Here is a 22,431-nt window from a genome sequence, read left to right as displayed (position 1 = left end):
TTAGTTTGTGCAACTCAGCATGAGAGCAAGTAACTCTCATTTCTTCAGGCTGAGTTGAAGGCAGGAGGCTTCCTGAATCTGCCTGAATACAACTGCTTAAGCTACAAGATAAGTGTTTCCTGTTCTGTTATTATTATTCTATTTTTAGAGCTAAGGGTCACTAGGGAAATGGTCTCCCAGTGACCAGAACCTTGTGCTTGATATTTCTAAAGGAATTTTGCCCTGGTGATAGGTAACAGGGAAGCTTGTGTTGTTTCTTTTCTTTTCTTTTTTTTTCCCTGAAGGATAACATTTAAAATGTGAAAGGTTTAACTGTGTGTTAAATGTTATTTTAAAATTACAAGGTTGAGTTAGACATATTTATCACATCCAAGTGTACTTTTAGGGGTCTTGCTGTTTGCTCATGAAAAAATAAAAACATACATGTTCACTTGAGAGGATTTTGCTTTCCCATAAATAAGGGGCTGGAATGTCTTTCCAGACTGAGCTTTTCTGTTGTTTTCGCCCCTCACCCAAGTAACTACACTGGAAAAGGGAATGGAGATTAGCATTGCATTTCAGGCAGAGCTAGAACGTCTTATGTTGAGAGTAGCATTCAGAATTTTCCCTGGACTCATTCTCCTAATTTTCCTGACTGTAGTGCATGGGCTCTGTTAAATTTTGTTGTGGATTCACTATTAGGCAGCTAAGGGCCAAATCATACCAACTGTTTTAGAAGCAAAACTTCCGTGCCTCCTGGGATTCATCACACAACCTCCCTCCCTTTATTCAGAGTTTTGTGCCTTGTCAGGTTCTAAAGTTGGCTCCTAACAAGTGTTGTATCAAAACAAAAATAATTCTGCTTCCATTGTTCTCATATCTTTCAAACTCACGTGGATGGGTTTTAATCCCTTAGTATAAGTTCTTCTATTAATGCAACCTTACAAAATAGTCGAGATCCTATCTTGTCCCTTATAGAAACTTTGAAAATGGCAGTAATATTTCTCTTTTATTTGGAATCTGAGAACATAACAAAAAGGTATAAGAACTCTGTAGTACTTTTCTCTCCCCATCTCCTTCATTTTCAAATCACTAAATAGGAGCTGTGGCTCTTACTTTAGCAAAATGATGTACTGTCTACCACTTATAATGGTTTATTATGCACCAGGAACAAGGTTAAGTACTTGGCATGGCAGTTGACTCTTGAACAACATAGGTTTGAACTGCACAGGTCCGCTTATACGCAGATTTTTTTCACTAAATACGTAGTACATGATCTGCTGTTGGTTGAATATATGGATGCAGAACCGTGGCTACGGAGGGCCAACTATAAGTTATACTCAGACTTTTGACTGCTCAGGGGTTGGCGCCCCTAACCTCCACATTGTTCAAGGGACAACTATACTTTGATTCAGTTGGTACAATGAAGTAAAGTAGATATTAACATCCACATTCTAAGTGGGGAAACTGACACTTTGGGAAGTCAATTTCACAAGGTAGAAAATGAAGGAACCAGAATCTGATCACTGGGTCCCCTCTCATTAGGAGGCCACCCTCAAAAACATGTATATGCTGAGTGTGATAGGAAAATGTAGTATCAAGTGAAGCAGTGTGCAGCTTCATCATTGAAAATTAGCTATAAAGATACCACGTTCTCCCTCTGCCTGGGAGACACCAGTGTGTATATGTGCCCATACGAGGGGGTACAGAGATTACCACATGCCCCTGTCACACTTCTAGGAAGGTAGCAAGTCATTGTCTCTCCTCCTTCAAATGTTCCGACCCATCCTTTGCAAATATCCTTCTAAAAATGAAGGTGGCAGATGAGAAGCAAAGAAAATAACTACACAAGCTGCATGATAAGTTGCCATATTTCCTAGTTAAGTAAAAAAATTGTCACACCTCACATTCAAGACTGAATTGAATAAGTATCCTGATTAGAGAATTTCATGCATGCACTGAGACAAATGCCTTTAGTAAATAACATGTTCTTTGAAAGAGAACAAAAGACTGTGTATATGTACTTGGATTTGTTTTCTGTGTGTTTATTAGTATTGCAGTTCTTTGATGAAAGTATCTCCCATTCAGTAGTGTCTTTGTGATCTTCACTGCCAATAGCCATAAGAAATAGGTATCCAATAATTTAATAACTATTTATTGCCAATTAAGACACTCCCATAGTTTTCTGTGTACCCAGTTTGGGGCTCCGTACCACATCCTCTTCCTTTGAGAACACTGAAAATGAAGACTTGGTTTCAGTTGAGACTTTTTCTGTATCCCACACATCCATCCAGAATGGTTAACATTGCTAAGTTCTTTGTTAAATTAAAATCAAGTGCCTGGCTAAACAACTGAACAAGGAATGTTCAAGAGCCCTTCAGTTTTGATTTTAGCTTGTTGTAATTTTCTAATGATGATGCAAGAATCTACACGAAGGATGACAGGGCCAGAACTGGGAGCCATTTTGTTGAGAAAACTGGAAATCTTCACCCTTTTAAAAACTTACACTGACTAATATCACATTATTTCTCAAATTAAAGGTTACATTTTCTGCCTCCCTGAGACTAATGTCACTTCTCCAAGATGAGAACAAGAGCGGCATTTGGCATTTGTTTATCCCAAACCCAAATCGCTGACCCTTTGTTTTTAGTACTTTGCCCTTCTGCTTTTGCTTTTTTAATTTGCTTGTGACTCTCTGCTTCCCCCATCTTTTTTTTTTTTTGGTACAATGATTCTTACCTTGTCTTTCCCCAGTCCGTTTCTGACCTGGAGAGACGTGCAGCATGTTATTGTAAGGACTTCCCGTGCAGGACATTTGAACGCTAATGACTGGAAAACCAATGCTGCTGGTTTTAAGGGTGAGAACTTCTTTCATATTTTGTCACAGGCAAAATATTTTTATTTTTCCCCCATTTTAAATGGAGAGCAGGAAATAGAACCCATCCAAAGAAACTTTAAATTTTGTACTGACACAGGAAGAGCTTGACCTCTTAGTAGAAAAAAAAAAGGCAGGTTCCTTTTTTTTTTTTTTAATTAAAACAACACATTTAAGGCAGATTTCCTTGGCTTCCCACATCATAGGTCAGTTTCTTTAAAGGTAACCAACTCCCAAGTATTGTCGACCTATGGGGCTCCTCATTAGTTTATTCTTTGGTGTCATCGATTATCTGAGTGGTATTTGTAACAATGTATTTAAAAATTCCTTACCTTCTGGAGTGATTACTTCCAGTTAATAATAGCTGGTATCTTTTGTTCGTTTGAGGGTAGCACTGTTAGTTGCTAGGCTATGTTTTTCTACATATTTTGTTTTTGTTGTTTTTTTTTTTCAAACCTTCCACAAACAGAAAAACAGGCATAATTCTAAGACGTTACTTTACATAAACTAAAAGTTCTTATGAAGCTTTACAATGCGCAGTCTTAGGCAAGTATGCACAGGATGTAAATAAGTGCTGACTATTTTTCCCCTGGCTGATGGGGATTCTAGTTCCATCAAGCTGTCTTACTAATGGTAGCCATTTTGTTTATTGTCATCCATAACATATGCTATAATCAAAAGAAAATAATTATATAAAGTAGTTGTCCTATAGTGTAGTATCTTTACTCAGGTTTCAGATCATCTAAATTTTAATCCATTAATTTAATTTACAACAAAGATTACTTTTTGTTGTATCTGCAGACTTAAATTTACTCCCAAATAATCTTTGTATCATTATATATCCCTATGGATGAAAAACAGTATTCTATAACATAAGGAATATCTACTTAAAAATTATAGTTCTGGTCCTCAGATCATTGGTAATAAGCTGAATAATCCTGGGCAAGTCATTTAATTTTTCTGGGCCCTAACTTCCGCAACTTAAACAATTTAGAAGCTGGATAATATTATCTACATAGGATATGTTACATATGATTTTAATATATCCTTAGTGTATTATACCCAATGTATATAAATATTCATGCTGAAAATGTAAAGTGTAATTTTAAAAATTATTTGCAAGCAGCTTACTAATCATGCTTTGCCAAAACCTATCAATATGCCAGGGAACCAGCGCCATATAAAAGAGTTCTTTGATTAACATCTTCACTGAAGACTGCACTTTTAGAAAACAAGAATGTCCCTCTGCTTTCGAGTATTATCAGATACCTTTCTGTGCTTGTAAACTATATAATGCAGCAGTGTTCGATGAGCTTTTAATCTAAAGCATTGTAAATACCTGTTGGGATCACATTTTCTGAAGCTCAAATCAAGACACGTGGTACCAGAATAGCATGTTATGTGCAGCATCAAAAATACTTGAAATTTCAATTGTTCGAGAAAATCCAGGATGTAATTTGCCATATGTATGTTTCCTTTTGATTAGCTTCCCCATGCTTCCAGCCCCGACTCTATAAATGCAGGCAGCCAAGGGGTTGGGTTTGGGGGGGGGGGAAGAAGGGATCAAAACACTGGCTGGTTCAACACTGCAATGAACTTCTTAGTAGAAGGTTCACAGACTAAGTACATTGACCTCAATGAGGCTGAGGAATCAACTTTAACCCAAATAAAAGTCTTAGTTTTACTTACTCCTTTTTGGCAACTTAAAAGGAGCAAATGGTTCTAATAAAAAATGCAACTCTTTTGAAAACCTCTGTTGGTTTTGGAGAGGGGGAAGCCGAGGATTTAGACTAAATCACCAGATCCAAACCTGAGTCTGAAGGGGGCCATACGCTGCTTCTGGCAGGGAGGAAAGAGCATTTTACTATTGCACGTGGCAATATTTAGTATAATATTTCACTCTTCTCTTAGATTGCTGCCAAGAGTAACAATTAAAGTTCACTTTTTCATAGATGAATTACCCTGAACCGTCTGGACTCCCAGTGGAATTGTTTTGTAATTTTGTTGATGGCAAGCCCCATATTTCATCTAAACATGATCATAATAAGAATGATTTTTTTAAGAGTTATTTTCTTCCCTACTCGAAGCATTCCCATCCCCTCCCTAGCGTCCCACAAATAAAAGTGATTAAGGCAGAGGCTAGCAGGAGAAGTGACATGCTTCCGGGAAGGAGAGAATGCAGGTCACTAGGACTGGAAAAAGATGGGCTGACTTTTTATGGAATAAGGTCTGAACGAACAAAAAATAGTGAAGGCTTGGAAGAGGTTCATGCAATGAGAGCTCATATTTTAAATTAGGTCAGCCAGCTTTTGCAGGCGTTGCTTAGAGGGAACACATGGCCAAATGTTTCTCCTTAGGAGAAAACGGAAGTTGCCTGCAAGCAGAAGCCTGCAGCCCTGGGTGCACTCCCTCTTACCACTTGGTTTAGTCCTAACGCTGAGTGAGATGTAGGTATGAAACGAATCTGAAAACACCTGTGCTTCCCTGGGCTTGCTGTTGTGCCCTCATGTTGAGAGATTTAACTTGTCTGAAGAGTGGGTTTTTGTTTTTGTTTTTGAAACCACCAGAATTTCATAAATTGCTTGGCAGGTACTCTTCTGCAGTGGGGCCGTCAGTACGAACATGTGAATTTCCTTCTCATCAGGTAAAGTAGAAGCAGCTCAGAGTAGCAACCAGTTAGGTTTTGGGGTCTTGCCATCAATAGACTTGATAGTCTTAGTTCTCACTGATAACTTTGGAGAAGCCAACACCCTACAGATCAGTCTTTCCCCAAACCCTGCCAAGTGCATTTCACACAATGTCCTTACATTTCTCCAGACCTACCCATGTGTGGTCCGTCCGAAGCAGAGAACAGAGCCAGATGTTATAGGAACTAGACTGGTGTGGGTCTCCTCTCAAGGCAGACTTGATCTACTCTTACCCACATGTGTTATGGGCCTGGATTCCTGGCTCCTGGAAGGGGATTCCCTCCAGAAGCAGCTGCTGGCTTCTTGTTAACTGGCATGGACAGATTGCACTCAGGCAAGGAAGTTGCCCTTGAAGGACCGGCTCCTCTGTGTGTTTCTCTGAGAGCGGAGCTGCATACTGATGAGCTGGGTGCAGAGAACTTTCTTCCCCTTTCTGTGTGCTCTCATTATGGTCGCACTCTATAAACGATCCTATATTGAGATCAGTTCACAGTAAAGCCAGCCCCAAAGCTGGAAGCCACTCATCAACATTTTTATGCTAATGGTACCTTAATTTTTAACAATGTTGATTGAACTAAGATGATTCTGTCTTGATGCTTCTTCAGTAATAATCTCTTATAGTTAAAATATCTTGCAGGAGATTTGTTTTTCAAAATAAACATAATCCAATGAATGCATACCTATGGAAACGAACTAGACGTTATTTAGATTTGTTCATCCTGTGAATGATCCTAGCTAAATTTCAGACACCTTTTGACTTTAAACCTCCTCCAGAGATAGTTTCTTTAATAACAAATACCATGCACCTAGCAAAGAATCTGAGATTATGCATGAGAATAGGAAAGTATTTGTATGAGACCACATGAACAGATGTGGTATTTGCCACTACAGAACTAAAATCCAGATTCCAGTATTTTGCTACTGAGCAACATTTGCAGTGCTTGGAGATGACTTTGGCATTACATTGTCTGTTTGGGGGTTTCTTCAATATTACTTCTTTCTCCTTTTTTTCCCTTTGCTCTTACGATAAGTCTTTCCTATTTTTTTCTTTTCTACTGTTTTTAATACCGCCCTCGTGCTCCTGAAAATGTACAAATCAGCTGTAGAATTGAGGGTTTTCCCCATCAGGGTGGTTTTCTTCAAGGAATTTAAGTTATGCAGTCTCTTCATTCATTTATTCACAAATATTTCCTGTGCACCTTCAGCAGGCCAGCCCAACACATGCTGAATGAAGTGCAACCAAAGAGGAGAATTAGAAGGAAACGTCCGGGGCCCCATGACTTTGCCTGCTCTGATCTGGCTGTGCTGTGATTTACACACAGAACAGAAATTTACACTGCACTTTTTTTATCCCTTCAGTCAAGCCCAACCAATCTGCCAGGTTCATGTTTATAGTATCAATGATCCTTCTCTCATCATCTAAAATGCAGCCCAGCCCTGAGCAGCAGAAGGCATCTAATGAGAGAATCTCTCTTGTGGAGTGTCATTTACATTTTGACCAGCTCCGTTTGTACCTATAGAGTATATGGATCCTAGAGCCATGCAGAGGACTTGAATTCTGCATTCTTCTAGAATCCATGGCTCACAGCCTTTCAGGAAGAATGTGACCCTTTGTTATGAGCCCCTCCCTCCTACTGCTTTAATCTGAAGACCCTGCAGATTTCCCCTTTCTCCCCCAGCCTCCTGGGCTGTGCTCGCTGAATCTTTCCCCCATGTCCTTATCTCTGGTTTGTGGATGCAGTTATGAGAAGTATAATTGAATGCATGCAACATTGGTGCTGTAGTTTTTTTTCAAAGTGTCTGTATTTGGATATGATGACTTGATATTTTACAGTTAAACTCTCTTAAATCTAGGAAGAGGAATAGACGTCAGATAATAAATTAGGAACTTCTGTCATCTTTACTAGGCGAAAGAATGAAAAAAATGTCATTGAAAATCAAAAATGACAACTAAGTGAGCGAGGTTACCACGCCTTCCATTTCACTGCCCTCCCAGACTATGTAAGTCTCTTTTTTTCTACCAGCATGTTGCTGAAACCTCCCCATCCTCCACTGACTCTTTCTTTGACCACAACTAAACTACTAGATTTTTTTTTTAATTTCTAACTGACTTCCCACCATGGGGAAAACAATTGACAGTCTAACATGACTTCTTAGCCTCAAAGGCCCTTAACTTTTAATAACCTTTATTACTTTTAATCGCCGTCATTTTATTTCCACTGTTAGGGCTGGTAATTTTAAGATGTTCCAATATATTTTTAATACCTACCTGTCTTGCTTTCAGTTTTAACACTTATTAAAAAGAATTAGATGTGCTGAAACGATTAAGCATGCCATGTGTTGAACTGAAACTAAAGGTTTTGAAATGTGGTGTTTTTATTTTTTTACTGAGTATATAAAGTAATATCTGATGTGTTACCATTTGAAAGGGTAAAGCTATATTGTATTTTATTATGTCACTGTACAAATAATATCTTATCTTTGCCACCTAGCATGCTGACGTGATGTTGGTAGCTATGATTAAAGCTACATAATGTACCTTAATTGGAAATCTGCACATCATGTTTTCAAAGAAAGGTCAAAGTGAAACATTATTCATCTGGTCAGTGTCAGAGGGGGTGTTTGAATCAGATGCTTGACTTCAGTCCTGATCCTATTTTCAGAAATAAGGCATTTAGTTCTTCTCTTAAAATGCAGAGAGGGATGTAAGTACATTTGATCCTACGTAATGAAATTTGCTCCCTAGAAACACCACCTGATTTTCTTTCAAGATTCTATATTTATTCCATTGTATTCTATGAACTCCTATGCATTTATTAACTTAAAACCTTTCATTTTTGCATTCACTGATCACTGAAATATGAGCTTACCTTCTTGCTCATTTATAAAAAAAAAGATATGAATCACACATAATTTAGGGATTTTACGTTTATTCTTTTGTCTGGTGGATGATTTACCTAAATATCTACCTGGGAACAGCAATATAGAACCCCTGACAGCAGTCTGCTTGGTCATTGCTTAATCCGGAGTCTTGTATCCAAAATGTCTACTTGCCCCATAAGAGTGTTCTATTCATACCTACTAAATATGTGAGATTTTAAAATATTTTCTGCAAATGAAAAATGTTATTTTCTCTGCACTGGTCTTTGAATGGTAGTGTTAGGTTTGTTAGACTTTGGGGGTGTTTTGTTCTGTTTTTTCATCCCTAAATACAAAAGTTTTAAATGCATGTGGTTTCACACTTAAAATCCATCTTCAAAATAGAATTAAAACAATGGTTGTACTGTACGGCTATTATCTCTTTACAAAACATAATTAGTTAATGAAGGGAATTATGTTTGGAGTAGTTTTGTGGCTTTGCCACAATCTTAAGAACTTTATTCTAGTAGAGTCTGTTATTGATATTTTCTTTGGCCTTTGAGGAAGCCAATTAACATTTTTGTATCTTGGGTTTTTAGAATGTGGGTAACAAATACCAAACATAATGAGAAGGCTGAGTTGAAAGAAAAGTGCTTTGAAATTGCAAAATACCAAACATAAAAAAACCCTTGACAAAGAAAAGAGTCTTAAAAGTGTATTTTCATAAGTCACAGCTTTCTACTGTGAAATGAGGATAAAGATATGAAACTATGTTGTGAATTAGAATGCTATTTTGCGACTGAAATTAATTAAATTACCTGAGTGGGCAAGAGAAAATGTATTACTTTGTAATGAACTTATCACAATACGTCTTCATACCTTTTATCGCATAATCGCATATCAGTGACTATACTATAATCATATATAAACACAACTAAAATTCTGTTTTGCAAATTAATGTTTAAATATCAACTTGACTTCAACCTGCTAAATTTTGAAAGTTGTAATTAATTATTTCAACATAAGAACTAATGAAAAAATCTGAACTGACTGTAGCTATCAATGTCCTATCAACTCTTTAATCATTAATATACAGTATAAAAGCTATAAGCTTAAAATGTGATTTTTAACAATATGCAAAATTCGTATACTGAAGAGACAATTGATGTCTCTTTTTGTGTAATCACCTGATGAAACTCGATTTCACTAATTCTAATGAGGCTGGACTTCCTTAGGTATTTTTAAAACCCTTCTTTCAGCAAATGAGTTTGGCTATCCTTTATGATAGCAAAGGTTGATATTTTGTGGTTACAATTGATATTTCAGGCAAAGATAAAAATCATCAAGCCCTAAACCCCATAATTACAAAGGGTGGTCAACCAAGGCCAATGTTGTTTTCAGGCCAAAAGTGTATTGGAACTATAAATAACGAAATGGAGTTCTTTGAGTCACTAATAACTGGATTCTGAATCCAGTTCCAAAATAAGATGCCCCCAAAAGATTTTAGACAAGACAGTCTTATCAGAATATACATACAAGGAGATTGGTTCAAGGTGGCAGAGTAGAAGGACGTGTGCTCACTCCCTCTTGTGAGAGCACCAGAATCACAACTAACTGCTGAACAATCACCAAAAAGAAGACACTGGAACTCACCAAAAAAGATACCCCACATCTAAAGACAAAGGAGAAGACAAAGTGAGATGGTAGGAGGGGCTTAATCACAATAAAATGAAATCTCATAACTGCTGGGTGGGTGACTCACAAACTGGAGAACAATTATTCCACAGAAGTCCACCCACTGGAGTGAAGGTTCTGAGCCCCACATCAGGCTTCCCAACCTGAGGGACCAGCAACGGGAGGAGGAATTCCCAGAGAATCAGACTTTGAAGGCTAGTTGGGTTTGATTGCAGGACTTCAACAAGATTGGGGGAAACAGAGACTGAACTCTTGGAGGGCACACACAAAGTAGGTGCATCAGGACCCAGGGGAAGGAGCAGTGACCCCATAGGAGACTGAACCAGACCTACCTGCTAATGTTGGTGGGTCTCCTGCAGAGGTGGGGGGTGGTTGTGGCTCACCATGGGGACAAGGACACTGGCAGCAGAAGTTCTGGGAAGTACTCCTTGGCATCAGCCCTCCCGGAGCCCGCCATTAGCCCCATCAAAGAGCCTGTAGCCTCCAGTGCTGGGTTGCCTCAGGCCAAACAACCAACGGGGAGGAAACTCAGCCCCACCCATAAGCAGACAAGTGGATTAAACTTTTACTGAGCTCTGCCCACCAGAGCAACACCCAGCGCTACCCACCACTGATGCCTCCCATCAGGAAGCTTGCATAAGACTCTTAGATAGCCTCATCCACCAGAGGTCACACAGCAGAAGCAAGAAGAGCTATAATCCTGCAACCTGTGGAACGAAAACCACATTCACAGAAAGATAGACAAGATGAAAAGGCAGAGGACTATGTACCAAATGATAGAACAATATAAAACCCCAGAAAAACAACTAAATGAAGTGGAGAGGCAACCTTCCAGAAAAAGAATTCAGAATAATGATAGTGAAGATGATCCAGGACCTTGGAAAAAGAATGCAGGCAAAGATCGAGAAGATGCAAGAAATGTTTAACAAAGACCCAGAAGAATTAAAGAACAAACACCTAGAAGAATTAAAGAACAAATAGAGATGAGCAATACAATAAGTTAAATGAAAAATATATTAGAAGGAATCAATAACAGAATGACTGAGGCAGAAGAACGGATAAGTGACCTGGAAGACAGAATGGAGGAATTCACTGCCACGGAACAGAATAAAGAAAAAAGAACGAAAAGAAATGAAGACAGCCTAAGAGTTCTGGGACAACATTAAACGCACCAACATTTGCATTACAGGGGTCCCAGAAGGAGAAGAGAGAGAGAAAGGACCCAAGAAAATATTTGAAGAGATTATAGTCGAAAATGTCCCTAACATAGGAAACGAAATAGCCACCCAAGTCCAGGAAGCACAGAGAGTCCCAGGCAGGATAAATCCAAGGAGAAACACGCTGAGACAAATACTAATCAAATTGACAAAAATTACAGACAGGGAAAAATTATTACAAGCAACAAGGGAAAAATGACAAGTAACATACAAGGGAACCCCCCTAAGGTTAACAGCTGATTTCTCAGCAGAAACTCTACAAGCCAGAAGGGAGTGGCATGATATATTTGAAGTGGTGGAAGGGAAGAACCTACAACCAAGATTACTCTACCTGGCAAGGATCTCATTCAGATTCAATGGAGAAATCAAAAGCTTTACAGACAAGCAAAAGCTAAGAGAATTCAGCACCACCAAACCAGTTCTACAGCAAATGCTACAGGAACTTCCCTAAGTGGGAAACACAAGAGAAGAAAAGGACCTACAAAAACAAACTCAGAACAATTAAGAAAATGGTCATAGGAACATACATATCAATAATTACCTTAAATGTGAATGGATTAAATGCTCCAACCAAAAGACACAGCCTCGCTGAATGAATACAAAACAAGACCTGGATATATGCTGTCTACAAGTGACCCACTTCAGACCTAGGGACACATACAGACTGAAAGTGAGGGGATGGAAAAAGATATTCCATGCAAATGGAAATCAGAAGAAAGCTGGAGTAGCAATACTCATGTCAGATAAAATAGACTTTAAAATAAAGAATGTTACAAGAGACAAGGAAGGACACTGCATAATGATCAAGGGATCAATCCAAGAAGAAGCTATAACAATTATAAATATATATGCACCCAACACAGGAGCACCTCAATACATAAGGCAACTAAAAGAGGAAATCGACAGCTCTAAAAGAGGAAATCGACAGTAACACAATAATAGTGGGGGACTTTAACACCTCACTTACACCAATGGACAGATCATCCAAACAGAAAATTAATAAGGAAACACAAGCTTTAAATGACACAGTAGACCAGATAGATTTAATTGATATTTATAGGACATTCCATCTAAAAACAGCAAATTACACTATCTTCTCAAGAACACATGGAACATTCTCCAGGATCGCATCTTGGGTCACAAATAAAGCCTTCGTAAATTTAAGAAAATTGAAATCATATCAAACATCTTTTCCTACCACAACACTATGAGACTAGATATCAATTACAGGGAAAAAATGTAAAAACACAAACACATGGAGGCTAAACAATACATTACTAAATAACCAAGAGATCACTGAAGAAATCAAAGAGGAAACCAAAAAATACCTGGAGACAAATGACAATGAAAACACGACAATGCAAAACCTATGGGATGCAGCAAAAGCAGTTCTAAGAGGGAAGTTTATAGCAGTACAATCCTACCTCAAGAAACAAGAAAAATCTTAAATAAACAATCTAGCCTTACACCTAAAGGAACTAGAGAAAGAAAAACAAACAAACCCAAAGTTAGTAGAAGGAAAGAAATAATAAAGATAAGGGCAGAAATAAATGAAATAGAAAGAAAGAAAACTGTAGCAAAGATCAATAAAATTAAAGCTAGTTCTTTGAGAATATAAACAAAATTGATAAACCTTTAGCCAGACAGAAAAAGAGGGAGAGGACTCAAATCAATAAAATTAGAAATGAAAAAAGAGCAGATACAGCAGACACTGCAGAAATACAAAGCATCATAAGAGACTACTACAAGCAATGTTATACCAATAAAATAGACAACCTGGAAGAAATGGACAAATTCTTAGAATTTGGTTATTCTTACGAAGGTATAACCTTCCAAGACTGAACTAGGAAGAAATAGAAAATATCAACAGACCAATCACAAGTAATGAAATTGAAACTGTGATTAAAAATCTTCCAGGTGGATTCTATCAAACATTTAGAGAAGAGCTAACGCCCATCCTTCTGAAACTCTTCCAGAAAACTGCAGAGGAAGGAGCACTCCCAAACTCATTCTACGAGGCCACCATCACCTTGATACCAAAACCAGACAAAGACACTACAAAAAAAGAAAATTACAGACCAATATCACTGATGAATATAGATGCAAAAATCCTCAACAAAATACTAGCAAACAGAATCCAACAACACATTAAAAGGATCATACACCATGATCAAGTGGGATTTATCACAGGAATGCAAGGATTCTTCAATATATGCAAATCCATCAGTGTGATACACTATATTAACAAACTGATGAGTAAAAACCATATGATCATCTCATTAGACTCGGAAGAAGCTTCTGACAAAATTCAACACCCATTTATGATAAAAACTCTCCAGAAAGTGGGCATAGAGGGAACCTACCTCAACATAATAAAGGCCATACACGACAAACCCACAGCAAACATCATTCTCAATGGTGAAAAACTGAAAGCATTTCCTCTAAGATCAGGAAAAAGACAAGGATGTCCACTCCTGCCACTGTCATTCAACTTAGTTTTGGAAGTCCTAGCCACGACAATCAGAGAAGAAAAAGAAATAAAAGGAGTACAAATTGGAAAAGAAGAAGTAAAACTGTCACTATTTGCAGATGACGTGATACTATATATAAAGAATCCTGAAGATGCTACCAGAAAACTACCAGAGCTAATCAATGAATTTGGTAAAGTTGCAGGATACAAAATTAATGCATAGAAATCTCTTGCATTCCTATATACTAAGAATGAAAGATCAGAAAGAGAAATTAAGGAAACAATCACACTTACCATTGCAACAAAAAGAATAAAATACCTAGGAATAAACCTACCTAAGGAGGTAAAAGTCTTGTACTCAGAAAACTATAAGACACTGATGAAAGAAATTCAAGATGATGCAAACAGATGGAGAGATATAACATGTTCATGGATTGGAAGAATCAGTATTGTGAAAATGACTATACCACCTAAAGCAATCTACAGATTCAATGCAATCCCTATCAAATTACTAAAGACATTTTTTTTACAGAACTAGAAGAAAAAATCTTAAAATTTGTGTGGAGACACAAAAGACCCTGAATAGTCAAAGCAATCTTGAGGGAAAAAAACAGAGCTGGAGGAATCAGACTCCCTCACCTCAGACTATACTACAAAGTATAGTAATCAAGCCAGTATGGTACTGGCACAAAAACAGAAACATAGATCAATGGAACAGGATAGAAAGCCCAGAGATAAACCCACACACCTGTGGTCAACTAATCTATGACAAAGGAGGGAAGGATATACAACGGAGAAAAGACAGTCTCTTCAATAAGTGGTGCTGGGAAAACTGGACAGCTACATGTAAAAGAATGAAATTAGAACACTTCCTAACACCATACGCAAAAATAAACTCAAAATGGATTAAAGACCTAAATGTAAGAATGGATACTATAACACTCTTAGAGGAAAACATAGGAAGAACACTCTGTGACTTAAATCACAGCAAGATCTTTTTTGACCCGCTGACTAGAGTAATGGAAATAAAAACAAAAATAAACAAATGGGACCTAATGATACTTAAAAGCTTTTGCACAGCAAAGGAAACTACAAACAAGCTGAAAACACAACCCTCAGAATGGGCGAAAATATTTGCAAGTGAATCAACGGACAAAGAATAATCTCCAAAATATATAAATAGCTCATGCAGCTCAATATTAAAAAAAAAACAACCTGATCAAAAAATGGGCAGAAGACCTAAATAGACATTTCTCCAAAGAAGAAATACAGATGGCCAAGAGGCACATGAAAAGATGCTCAACATCACTAATTATTAGAGAAATGCGAATCAAAACTACAGTGAGGTATCACCTCACACCGGTTAGAATGGGCATCATCAGAAAATCTACAAACAACAAATGCTGGAGAGGGTGTGGAGAGACGGGAACCCTCTTGCACTGTTGGTGGGAATGTAAATTGATACAGCCAGTATGGAGAACTTTATGGAGGTTCCTTAAAAAACTAAAAATAGAATTACCATGTGACTCAGCTATCCCACTACTGGGCATATACCCAGACAAAACCATAATTCAAAGAGATATGCACCCCAATGTTCATTGCAGCACTGTTTACAATAGCCAGGTCATGGAAGCAACCTAAATGCCTATCAACAAACAAATGGCTAAAGAAGTTGTGGTACATATATACAATGGAATATTACTCAACCACAAAAAGGAACAAAATTGGGTCATCTGTAGAGAAGTGGATGGATTTAGATACTGTCATACAGAATGAAGTAAGTCAGAAAGAGAAAAACAGTTATCGTATATTAATGCATATATGTGGAATCTAGAAAAATGGTATAGATGAACTGGTTTGCAAGGCAGAAATAGAGACACAGATGTAGAGAACAACGTATGGACATGAAGGGGGAAAAGCCAGGGGAAGAGTGGGGTGGGGATGATTTAGGAGATTGGGATTGACATATATACACTAATATGTATAAAAGAGATAACTAATAAGAACCTGCTGTATAAAAAAGCAAAATTAAATTTAAAAAAAAGAAAAAACATGCAGAATCTAGCAGAGAACCTAAAAAAAAAAAAAGAACATACATACGTACACATACAGGCACATTTTCTTACAGAAGCCTTTTTGTTTTTTGTTTTAAATAAACAAAACCTCTTGTTTGAGGTTTTGTTTATTTAAAACAAAAGTCTCCCTCTGCCTAGTGTTTTGGAGCATGGACCCCAAAGTCAAATAACCTGGGATTGAATCCCAGCTTTGTAACAAATGAATAGTACATGTGGGAATCCACATACATTCTTAACTTCATTGGACTGAGTTTACATATAATAAAAAGCACCATTTTAATTGTACAAATGTATACGTCTGTGTAAACATCACCGCAATCAAGGTAGAGAACATTTCCATCACCCCACAAAGTTCTTTTGTGCTCTTTCTCATCCCTTATCCCACCCCACAACCCCACCCTTTGCAACCAGTTGATTTTCTGTCACTATAGATTAGACTGTCTTTTGTAGACTTTCATGTAAATAGAATTACTTGAAACTGGCTTCTTTCCCTCCATATATTTTTTGAGGTTCATCCATGTCATTAAGTATATGAGGAGTTTAGTCCATTTTATTACTAAGTAGTATTCCACTATATATATAGGAATGTACCACAATTTGTATCATCATTCACTTTTTCATGGATATTTTTATTTTTTATTGAGGTATAGTTGATGTACAATATTATATAAGTTACAGGTGTACAACATAGTGATTCACAATTTTTAAAAGCTATACTCCATTTATAATTATTATAAAATATTGGCTACATTCCCTGTGTTGTACAATATATCCTTGTAGCTTATTTATTTCATACATAGAAGTTTGTACCTCTTAATCCCCTACCCCTATCCTACCTCTCCCTCTTTCTCTCCCCACACTGGTAACTTCTACTTTGTTCTCTATATCTGTGAAACTGTTCTTTTTTGTTATATCCACTAGTTTGTTTTAATTTTTAGGTTCCACATGTAAGTTATGTCATACAGTATTTGTCTTTTCTCTGACTTATTTCACTTAGCGTAATACCCTCCTGGTCCGTCCATGTTGTTGCAAATGACAAAATTTTATTCTTTTTTATGGCTGAGTAGTATTCTACTGTATATATGTACCACATATTCTTAATCCATTCATCTGTTGATGGACACTTAGGTTACTTCCATATCTTGACAATTGTAATACTGCTGCTTTGAACATTGGGGTGCATATATCTTTTTGAATTAGTGGTTTGGTTTTTTTGGATATGTACTCAAGAGTGGAATTACTCATATGATAGTTCTATTTTTAGTTTTTTGAGGAACCTCCATACTGTTTTCCACAGTGGCTACACCAATTTACATTCCCACCAACAGTGTACGAAGGTTCCCCTTCCCCTGGACTATTTCATTGTTTCCAGTTTGTTTGTTATGAGTAACGCTGGTATGAATATTCATGGATAAATCTCTGTGTGGACAAATTACAACTGTTTAAGCATTACGCAGTCTGAAAGACCTAATTTAAACAGAGGCTTTGAGGAGTAAGGGAATGGTCCAAATGGCTAGCCAGATATAGCGCATTTCAGGCCAGGCATACAGCAGATACAGAGACTCAATCAAGGAAAAGCTAGGAGGCCATCCATCCTAGCTGGAGTGTGTGGCAAAGGGAAGAATGAGGAAAACAGTATCGTATACAGAATTGAGCACCGTTCTTCCTTCATAGCAGACACTCAGGGAACACGATCATCTACATGTTATGCATCATTCTCATACAAGATTTAATGTTGAATTAATAAACAGTTAATATTCTGTTAGAATTTTTGCATGATAAAAATGAAGCACATATATATATATATATGTATATATATGCATAGATTTGTGGCCATTAAAATGCTGTGTGTAGCTTAGGAATGAAATGAGCTCCACTCTCCCTTGCAAATATGACACTCCTTTATACTCACGTATTTCTTGTAACACTTCTGTCCCCCTCTCTGTAGTTTACTTTATCTAATTTGGGTTCTTATTTCCATTTGCCAGTGATTTTAGTTGATGATTCTGGATAAAGGGTTAACTTCCTTATTTGTTATTTCTCTGCTTTTCTAGAAGACTACTTGGATTTCAAGAAACACTAGATGGGCTGGAATGTTTTGAAAAAAGCATAATCTGCTGATCATGAATGATTTGTTAATGTCATGTATATAACATAGATGAGAAGCATAGATAAATATAATGAGAGGGTGGAAGGTGGTTGAGAACCTTAGAGTTACTCCTGGGAACCAAAACTTGTCTGAAATAGTTTTTAGAGTAGTTAGTTTAAACAGATGTATTATTTTTTCTTTGCATCTCTTGGAGGATTGGGGATTCAAACTGGATGAGACAGCTGTGGTGAAAGGAATGGTCAGGGTAAGGGAGAAGACAGAGGGCCCAGTGTGCAAAAAGGACGGGTATGATGTGATGAGGGAAGTAATTCAGAAGAAACTGAGAGTAATGCTACCTGATTCCTAGAGTTAAGAGTTCTTATTTGATCTGAAAAACTTGTTGGGGCTACTGCATTGATTTGAGAAAGTGAGTTGGATAATAGTAATGACTATCAAGCAAGTCGATTCCAGCTGCTTTGATGTTAGAGTTTTCTTTTTTAAGCCGATGGTATAAATCCATGGGTCCTATGATATGTGCTAGAAAATGACATGCACAGAAGACACTGACTTGCTAAAATGGATGAAAATGCTCTTGCAGTGATCATTTTCTATCATCTTAGCATGCAATTGTATATTCCTGACCTCAAGGGCTGTGACATTCAGTGAAATTTTTTATCATCTCTTGGTCGCCTTCTAAATGAGGAGAGTTATAGCGTTGGTGTATATAATCATCTTTGCTAAATTCTTTTTTTAAAAAAAGAAGACAAAGAAATGCTTTTGGAAATGGGTCTTCAATAAATCCAGGACAAAGGGTGTGGTGATGAGATCGCTTCTTGAAACATGTCAGGCCAGAAACTGTGCTTTGAGAAGACTTCACAAATTTCCTTTGACCCAAGTCTTTTTGTTGCTTATAATTGTTCACCATGACCTTCAGAAAGCCAATTAACTTCCAATATTTGGATTATTTTCACGTACAGTTGTGGTCTTTGTATTTGCCATGTCAATTTTCAGAGCCTTAAAGAAAGCGAGTGACATAATTCTGGTTAGCTTCTTGAGTCGCTGTGAGACTCTCGCAGGTAGAGTGACAGAGGCATTTACAGTTGACAAATGCCTTTTTCCCTTTCTTAAGTTTTATGTTAATATTCTTTTTCTTGGCTGTGAAGCAAACTTAGAATCATCTATAGTCCTAGGAAGCTTTATGACTTTTTTGAACCTGCCAGAGGCTGTAGTGTCTATGCTTTCGTAATATACTGTGTGGGATGGTTTTGTCTGGAAATTTTTTGCTTTTCTTTATTTGTTTTGCCTTCAGAAGTGCCTTTACAGCCAAGGTAAAAGATACATGTCCAGCTTTGTTCCAGAGTTCAGTATTGTGCATCTTAGAATCCTAAAACTCGCACTAAATTCCGGCCATATATGACTAAAGAATCAGAGGAGATACCTAAAAATGCAAGAAATGTCTATGATTGTCTGCTAGGGCTGCCACAGTTCATCGCACAGGTTATTAACTGCACAAGGAAATCAGACAAGAGGATTGAGTGGAGACTGAAATCTGGCCTGTCATTTATTCACCAAGCCAAGTGCCCCAGAGTGGGATGATGTCCACCTAAAGAAAGAGGCAGCTGTCTCTAATACACATAATTCTCACATAGGCAGCCCTGTTGCGTAGAATTCTGTTGTAATTTCTCCCACAATTGTCAAAGGCACGGGTATCTTTTAAAAGGCATCTCTCCAGAGATGGTTTTGGTCATTTTAAGCTTCATCTATTGCTTCAACCTTGACATTCACAGAACCTTCATTAGCAAAGTTACTGCACTCAAATAGAGTTTTCCAATATCTTTTTCATCACTATCTTTATCACCAACTCTCTAGACACAGTTTGACGCAAAATCTTAGAATTTTGAGTGAGTGTGTAAAGCACACATCTGTTTCTCTCTTCATATTCTTGCTACATTCTGCCTTATTTTGTGACCAAAAATGATTGAAGCTTCATTAGTTCAAATGTATAATTATTTCATGTGGAGCCAATAGGAGAAGATTCTTATTTGGGTGATGAGTCCTTATGAACGTTGATATATGCAGGATGCATGAACACAGACATAAGGCAGTGGTGAAAAGGACTTTGTGTGATGTTTCCATGATTATCATCAAGCTGGCTTGTGGAGGTGCTCCCAACAGACCATCTTCTCTACCGAGGAATAGAGCTTTAAATGTGAAAGGGGGAAATGTGATTGAGGTGCCTAGGAGGAACTCTGTCATTGAAATCAGTACATCCCTATCAGTTTGGACTGTGGCATCAGCATTCTGAGCACAGACTGCAGCACTAATTCCCTGTCCTCCATCAAGGACAGGGGGCTCTAAGTTGCTGTGACCATGGTGAGACCATGCCAAATGGGGACTGTTCCAGCTGTGAAAACTGGTTCAGGATCAATAAGATAACCCAAATGAACAAGAGAAAAAGGAGCCTTATTACATCTTTTTAAATTTTCGTAAAGATGGCTTAGCCCATCCTTTTTTTCTATCCAGAGAGATCTTTATATTCATACCAGTGTCTACAATAAAAACCAGACCCAAAGATTCAAAAAGAAATCCTGAAAATTAATCCCACCCTAGTTCTATGCGTAACTTCCTAAGGCCACTGTGTCTACGAAGGTAGTTATACACACCAGGCGATCACTTTGCAGAATCCATCTGGATACATCTTCTGTGACATAAATAGATCCAGACTTTTTTTTTCTTAGAATCTCAATTCAAGCTCTTTACACATGTTGACATCTTGCTAGCCTTAGACATTTCAAAGCAATTAAATTTCTATCACACATCCCAGTAATAGTTTCAACAGGCTTCATTTTATGGTGTTCTACCAGAAGACACGGTACACCCTGAAGTTTCCAGAGTCATCTCTGAAAGAGCCCAAAAGGAGGCTATTGTGATCACTGCTGGATATTAACAAATGGGAAGCTGCTCTTTGCCACTCAGTGCCCTTCCTCCATCTGTGCATGACTGGTTAGCTGTAATAAAACAATGGCCTCAGCATGAATATACAATAAAGTATCCTTACCGTATTAACGATATCTTCTCACTCAGGGAAAACCCCGGATAGAAATGACTGAAGAAGGTCATTTCTCAGCAAGAATAGGGGAAAGGGTTATGGGCCAGATGTTAAGTCTCCTTCCAAACTCCACATATTTCTTTCTCTGCACATGATATTTTAATGAGTTTTGAAGAAGAGAGCAGTTTTTAATGCAGCTGAATTGCAAAAGGAAGAGAGGATAAAAATGTTCCAGTGTTCATTTGTGATATGTAGATAAATTCCCAAAATGTTCCCCCTGCACCTTTGCTACCTTGTTATTCCAAGGATTTATGATTGATTTGAGTACCGTAGTTGAAAGAAGTCCTGTGTGTCTTACAGACAGTGGTAATCACTGAGTGCATATATAATACATCAAGATTTTGAACACTTGGGCTCAAGTCCCAGTGACTTTAGAGTTGTTGGGGTTTTTTTTAATATTCATGAGATAGTTTTTTCAGCTGTAAAATGTGAATAATACTATCTTGCTAGCATTGTTCTACAGATTTCATTAGCTAATATGTAAAAAAAATGCATATGTAAAATATTTTTACCTCCCATACAAAATTTCTTCTAGGCATCTTATTTTGGGAAGCATGCTTGATAAATGCACTTCAATTGTAGATGCGGTAAGATGAGGAAATACATCTCTCAGTGCATTTACTTTTTTCAACATTGTAATTGAGCATGATTCTGTATCTCAGTCAAACATTGATTCTATCCTAACAATGCATAGAATTTAACTCTTTAAGTTATGAGTATCCAAAGAAGGAAATACCTAGACCAACAACCTGTGCTTGAAGAATGAGGGGTGTGCATTTATAGATTAATTGGGAGAACTTTATCTTCTTAAAATATTTTTTAAGAGAGGCAGAAATGTCTTTGGTAGCCCACATGAAAAGACATTGGCATGATCTTCTGTATAAGCAACTTACTTCTTGCGCTTCTGGCATGAGGGACAGGTATTTGTGAATCATGTCTACAGAAACTCAGGCCCTATGTTGGAGATACTAGCCTAATTAACCAGGCTTTATCAACTGGGCTTGTGGTTCTCAGAGTGGTGTCCCTGGACCAACAATATTGGCATCACCTGGGAACTTGTTAGAAATGCAAATTCTGGGCCTTACCTCAAAACTGCTAATCAGTGGGGCTACACAATGTGTGCCCTAACAGGTCCTTTGGGTGACGCACATGCAGGTGTGGGAACCACCGACCCAGGTTATCCACTGTATGCAATGAATTAACTTCTCTTCCAGTGAAATTTGAATGTTGCTAATTGAAATACCATCCTTAGAAGAAATGAAAAACGTGTCTCTCAAATGATTTTTTCTTCTGTAGTTTAGATAAGGAATCCCATGTGTGAAAGGTGCTCTTAAAAAATCTCATCTCTTGTCAGTCTCTTAGCCATTTGCTCCCAG

At 37.6% G+C, this 22,431-nt stretch overlaps 1 protein-coding gene across 1 annotated transcript in view; it reads left to right on the top strand.

The window, feature by feature from the left end:
* PCSK5 (proprotein convertase subtilisin/kexin type 5) overlaps positions 1–22,431 on the top strand; it is a 316,125-nt gene that overhangs the window by 232,996 nt on the left and 60,698 nt on the right. The window contains exon 10 of the mRNA XM_060154957.1: positions 2,734–2,837. Coding sequence (XP_060010940.1) covers positions 2,734–2,837 — 104 coding nt within the window. The remainder of the gene's footprint in view (positions 1–2,733; positions 2,838–22,431) is intronic.

Source organism: Lagenorhynchus albirostris, chromosome 7, assembly GCF_949774975.1.
Source record: "Lagenorhynchus albirostris chromosome 7, mLagAlb1.1, whole genome shotgun sequence".
NCBI lineage: Eukaryota > Metazoa > Chordata > Mammalia > Artiodactyla > Delphinidae > Lagenorhynchus > Lagenorhynchus albirostris.
Note: the sequence above shows the minus strand (reverse complement) of the source record. Positions and strands in the feature narration are given on the sequence as shown.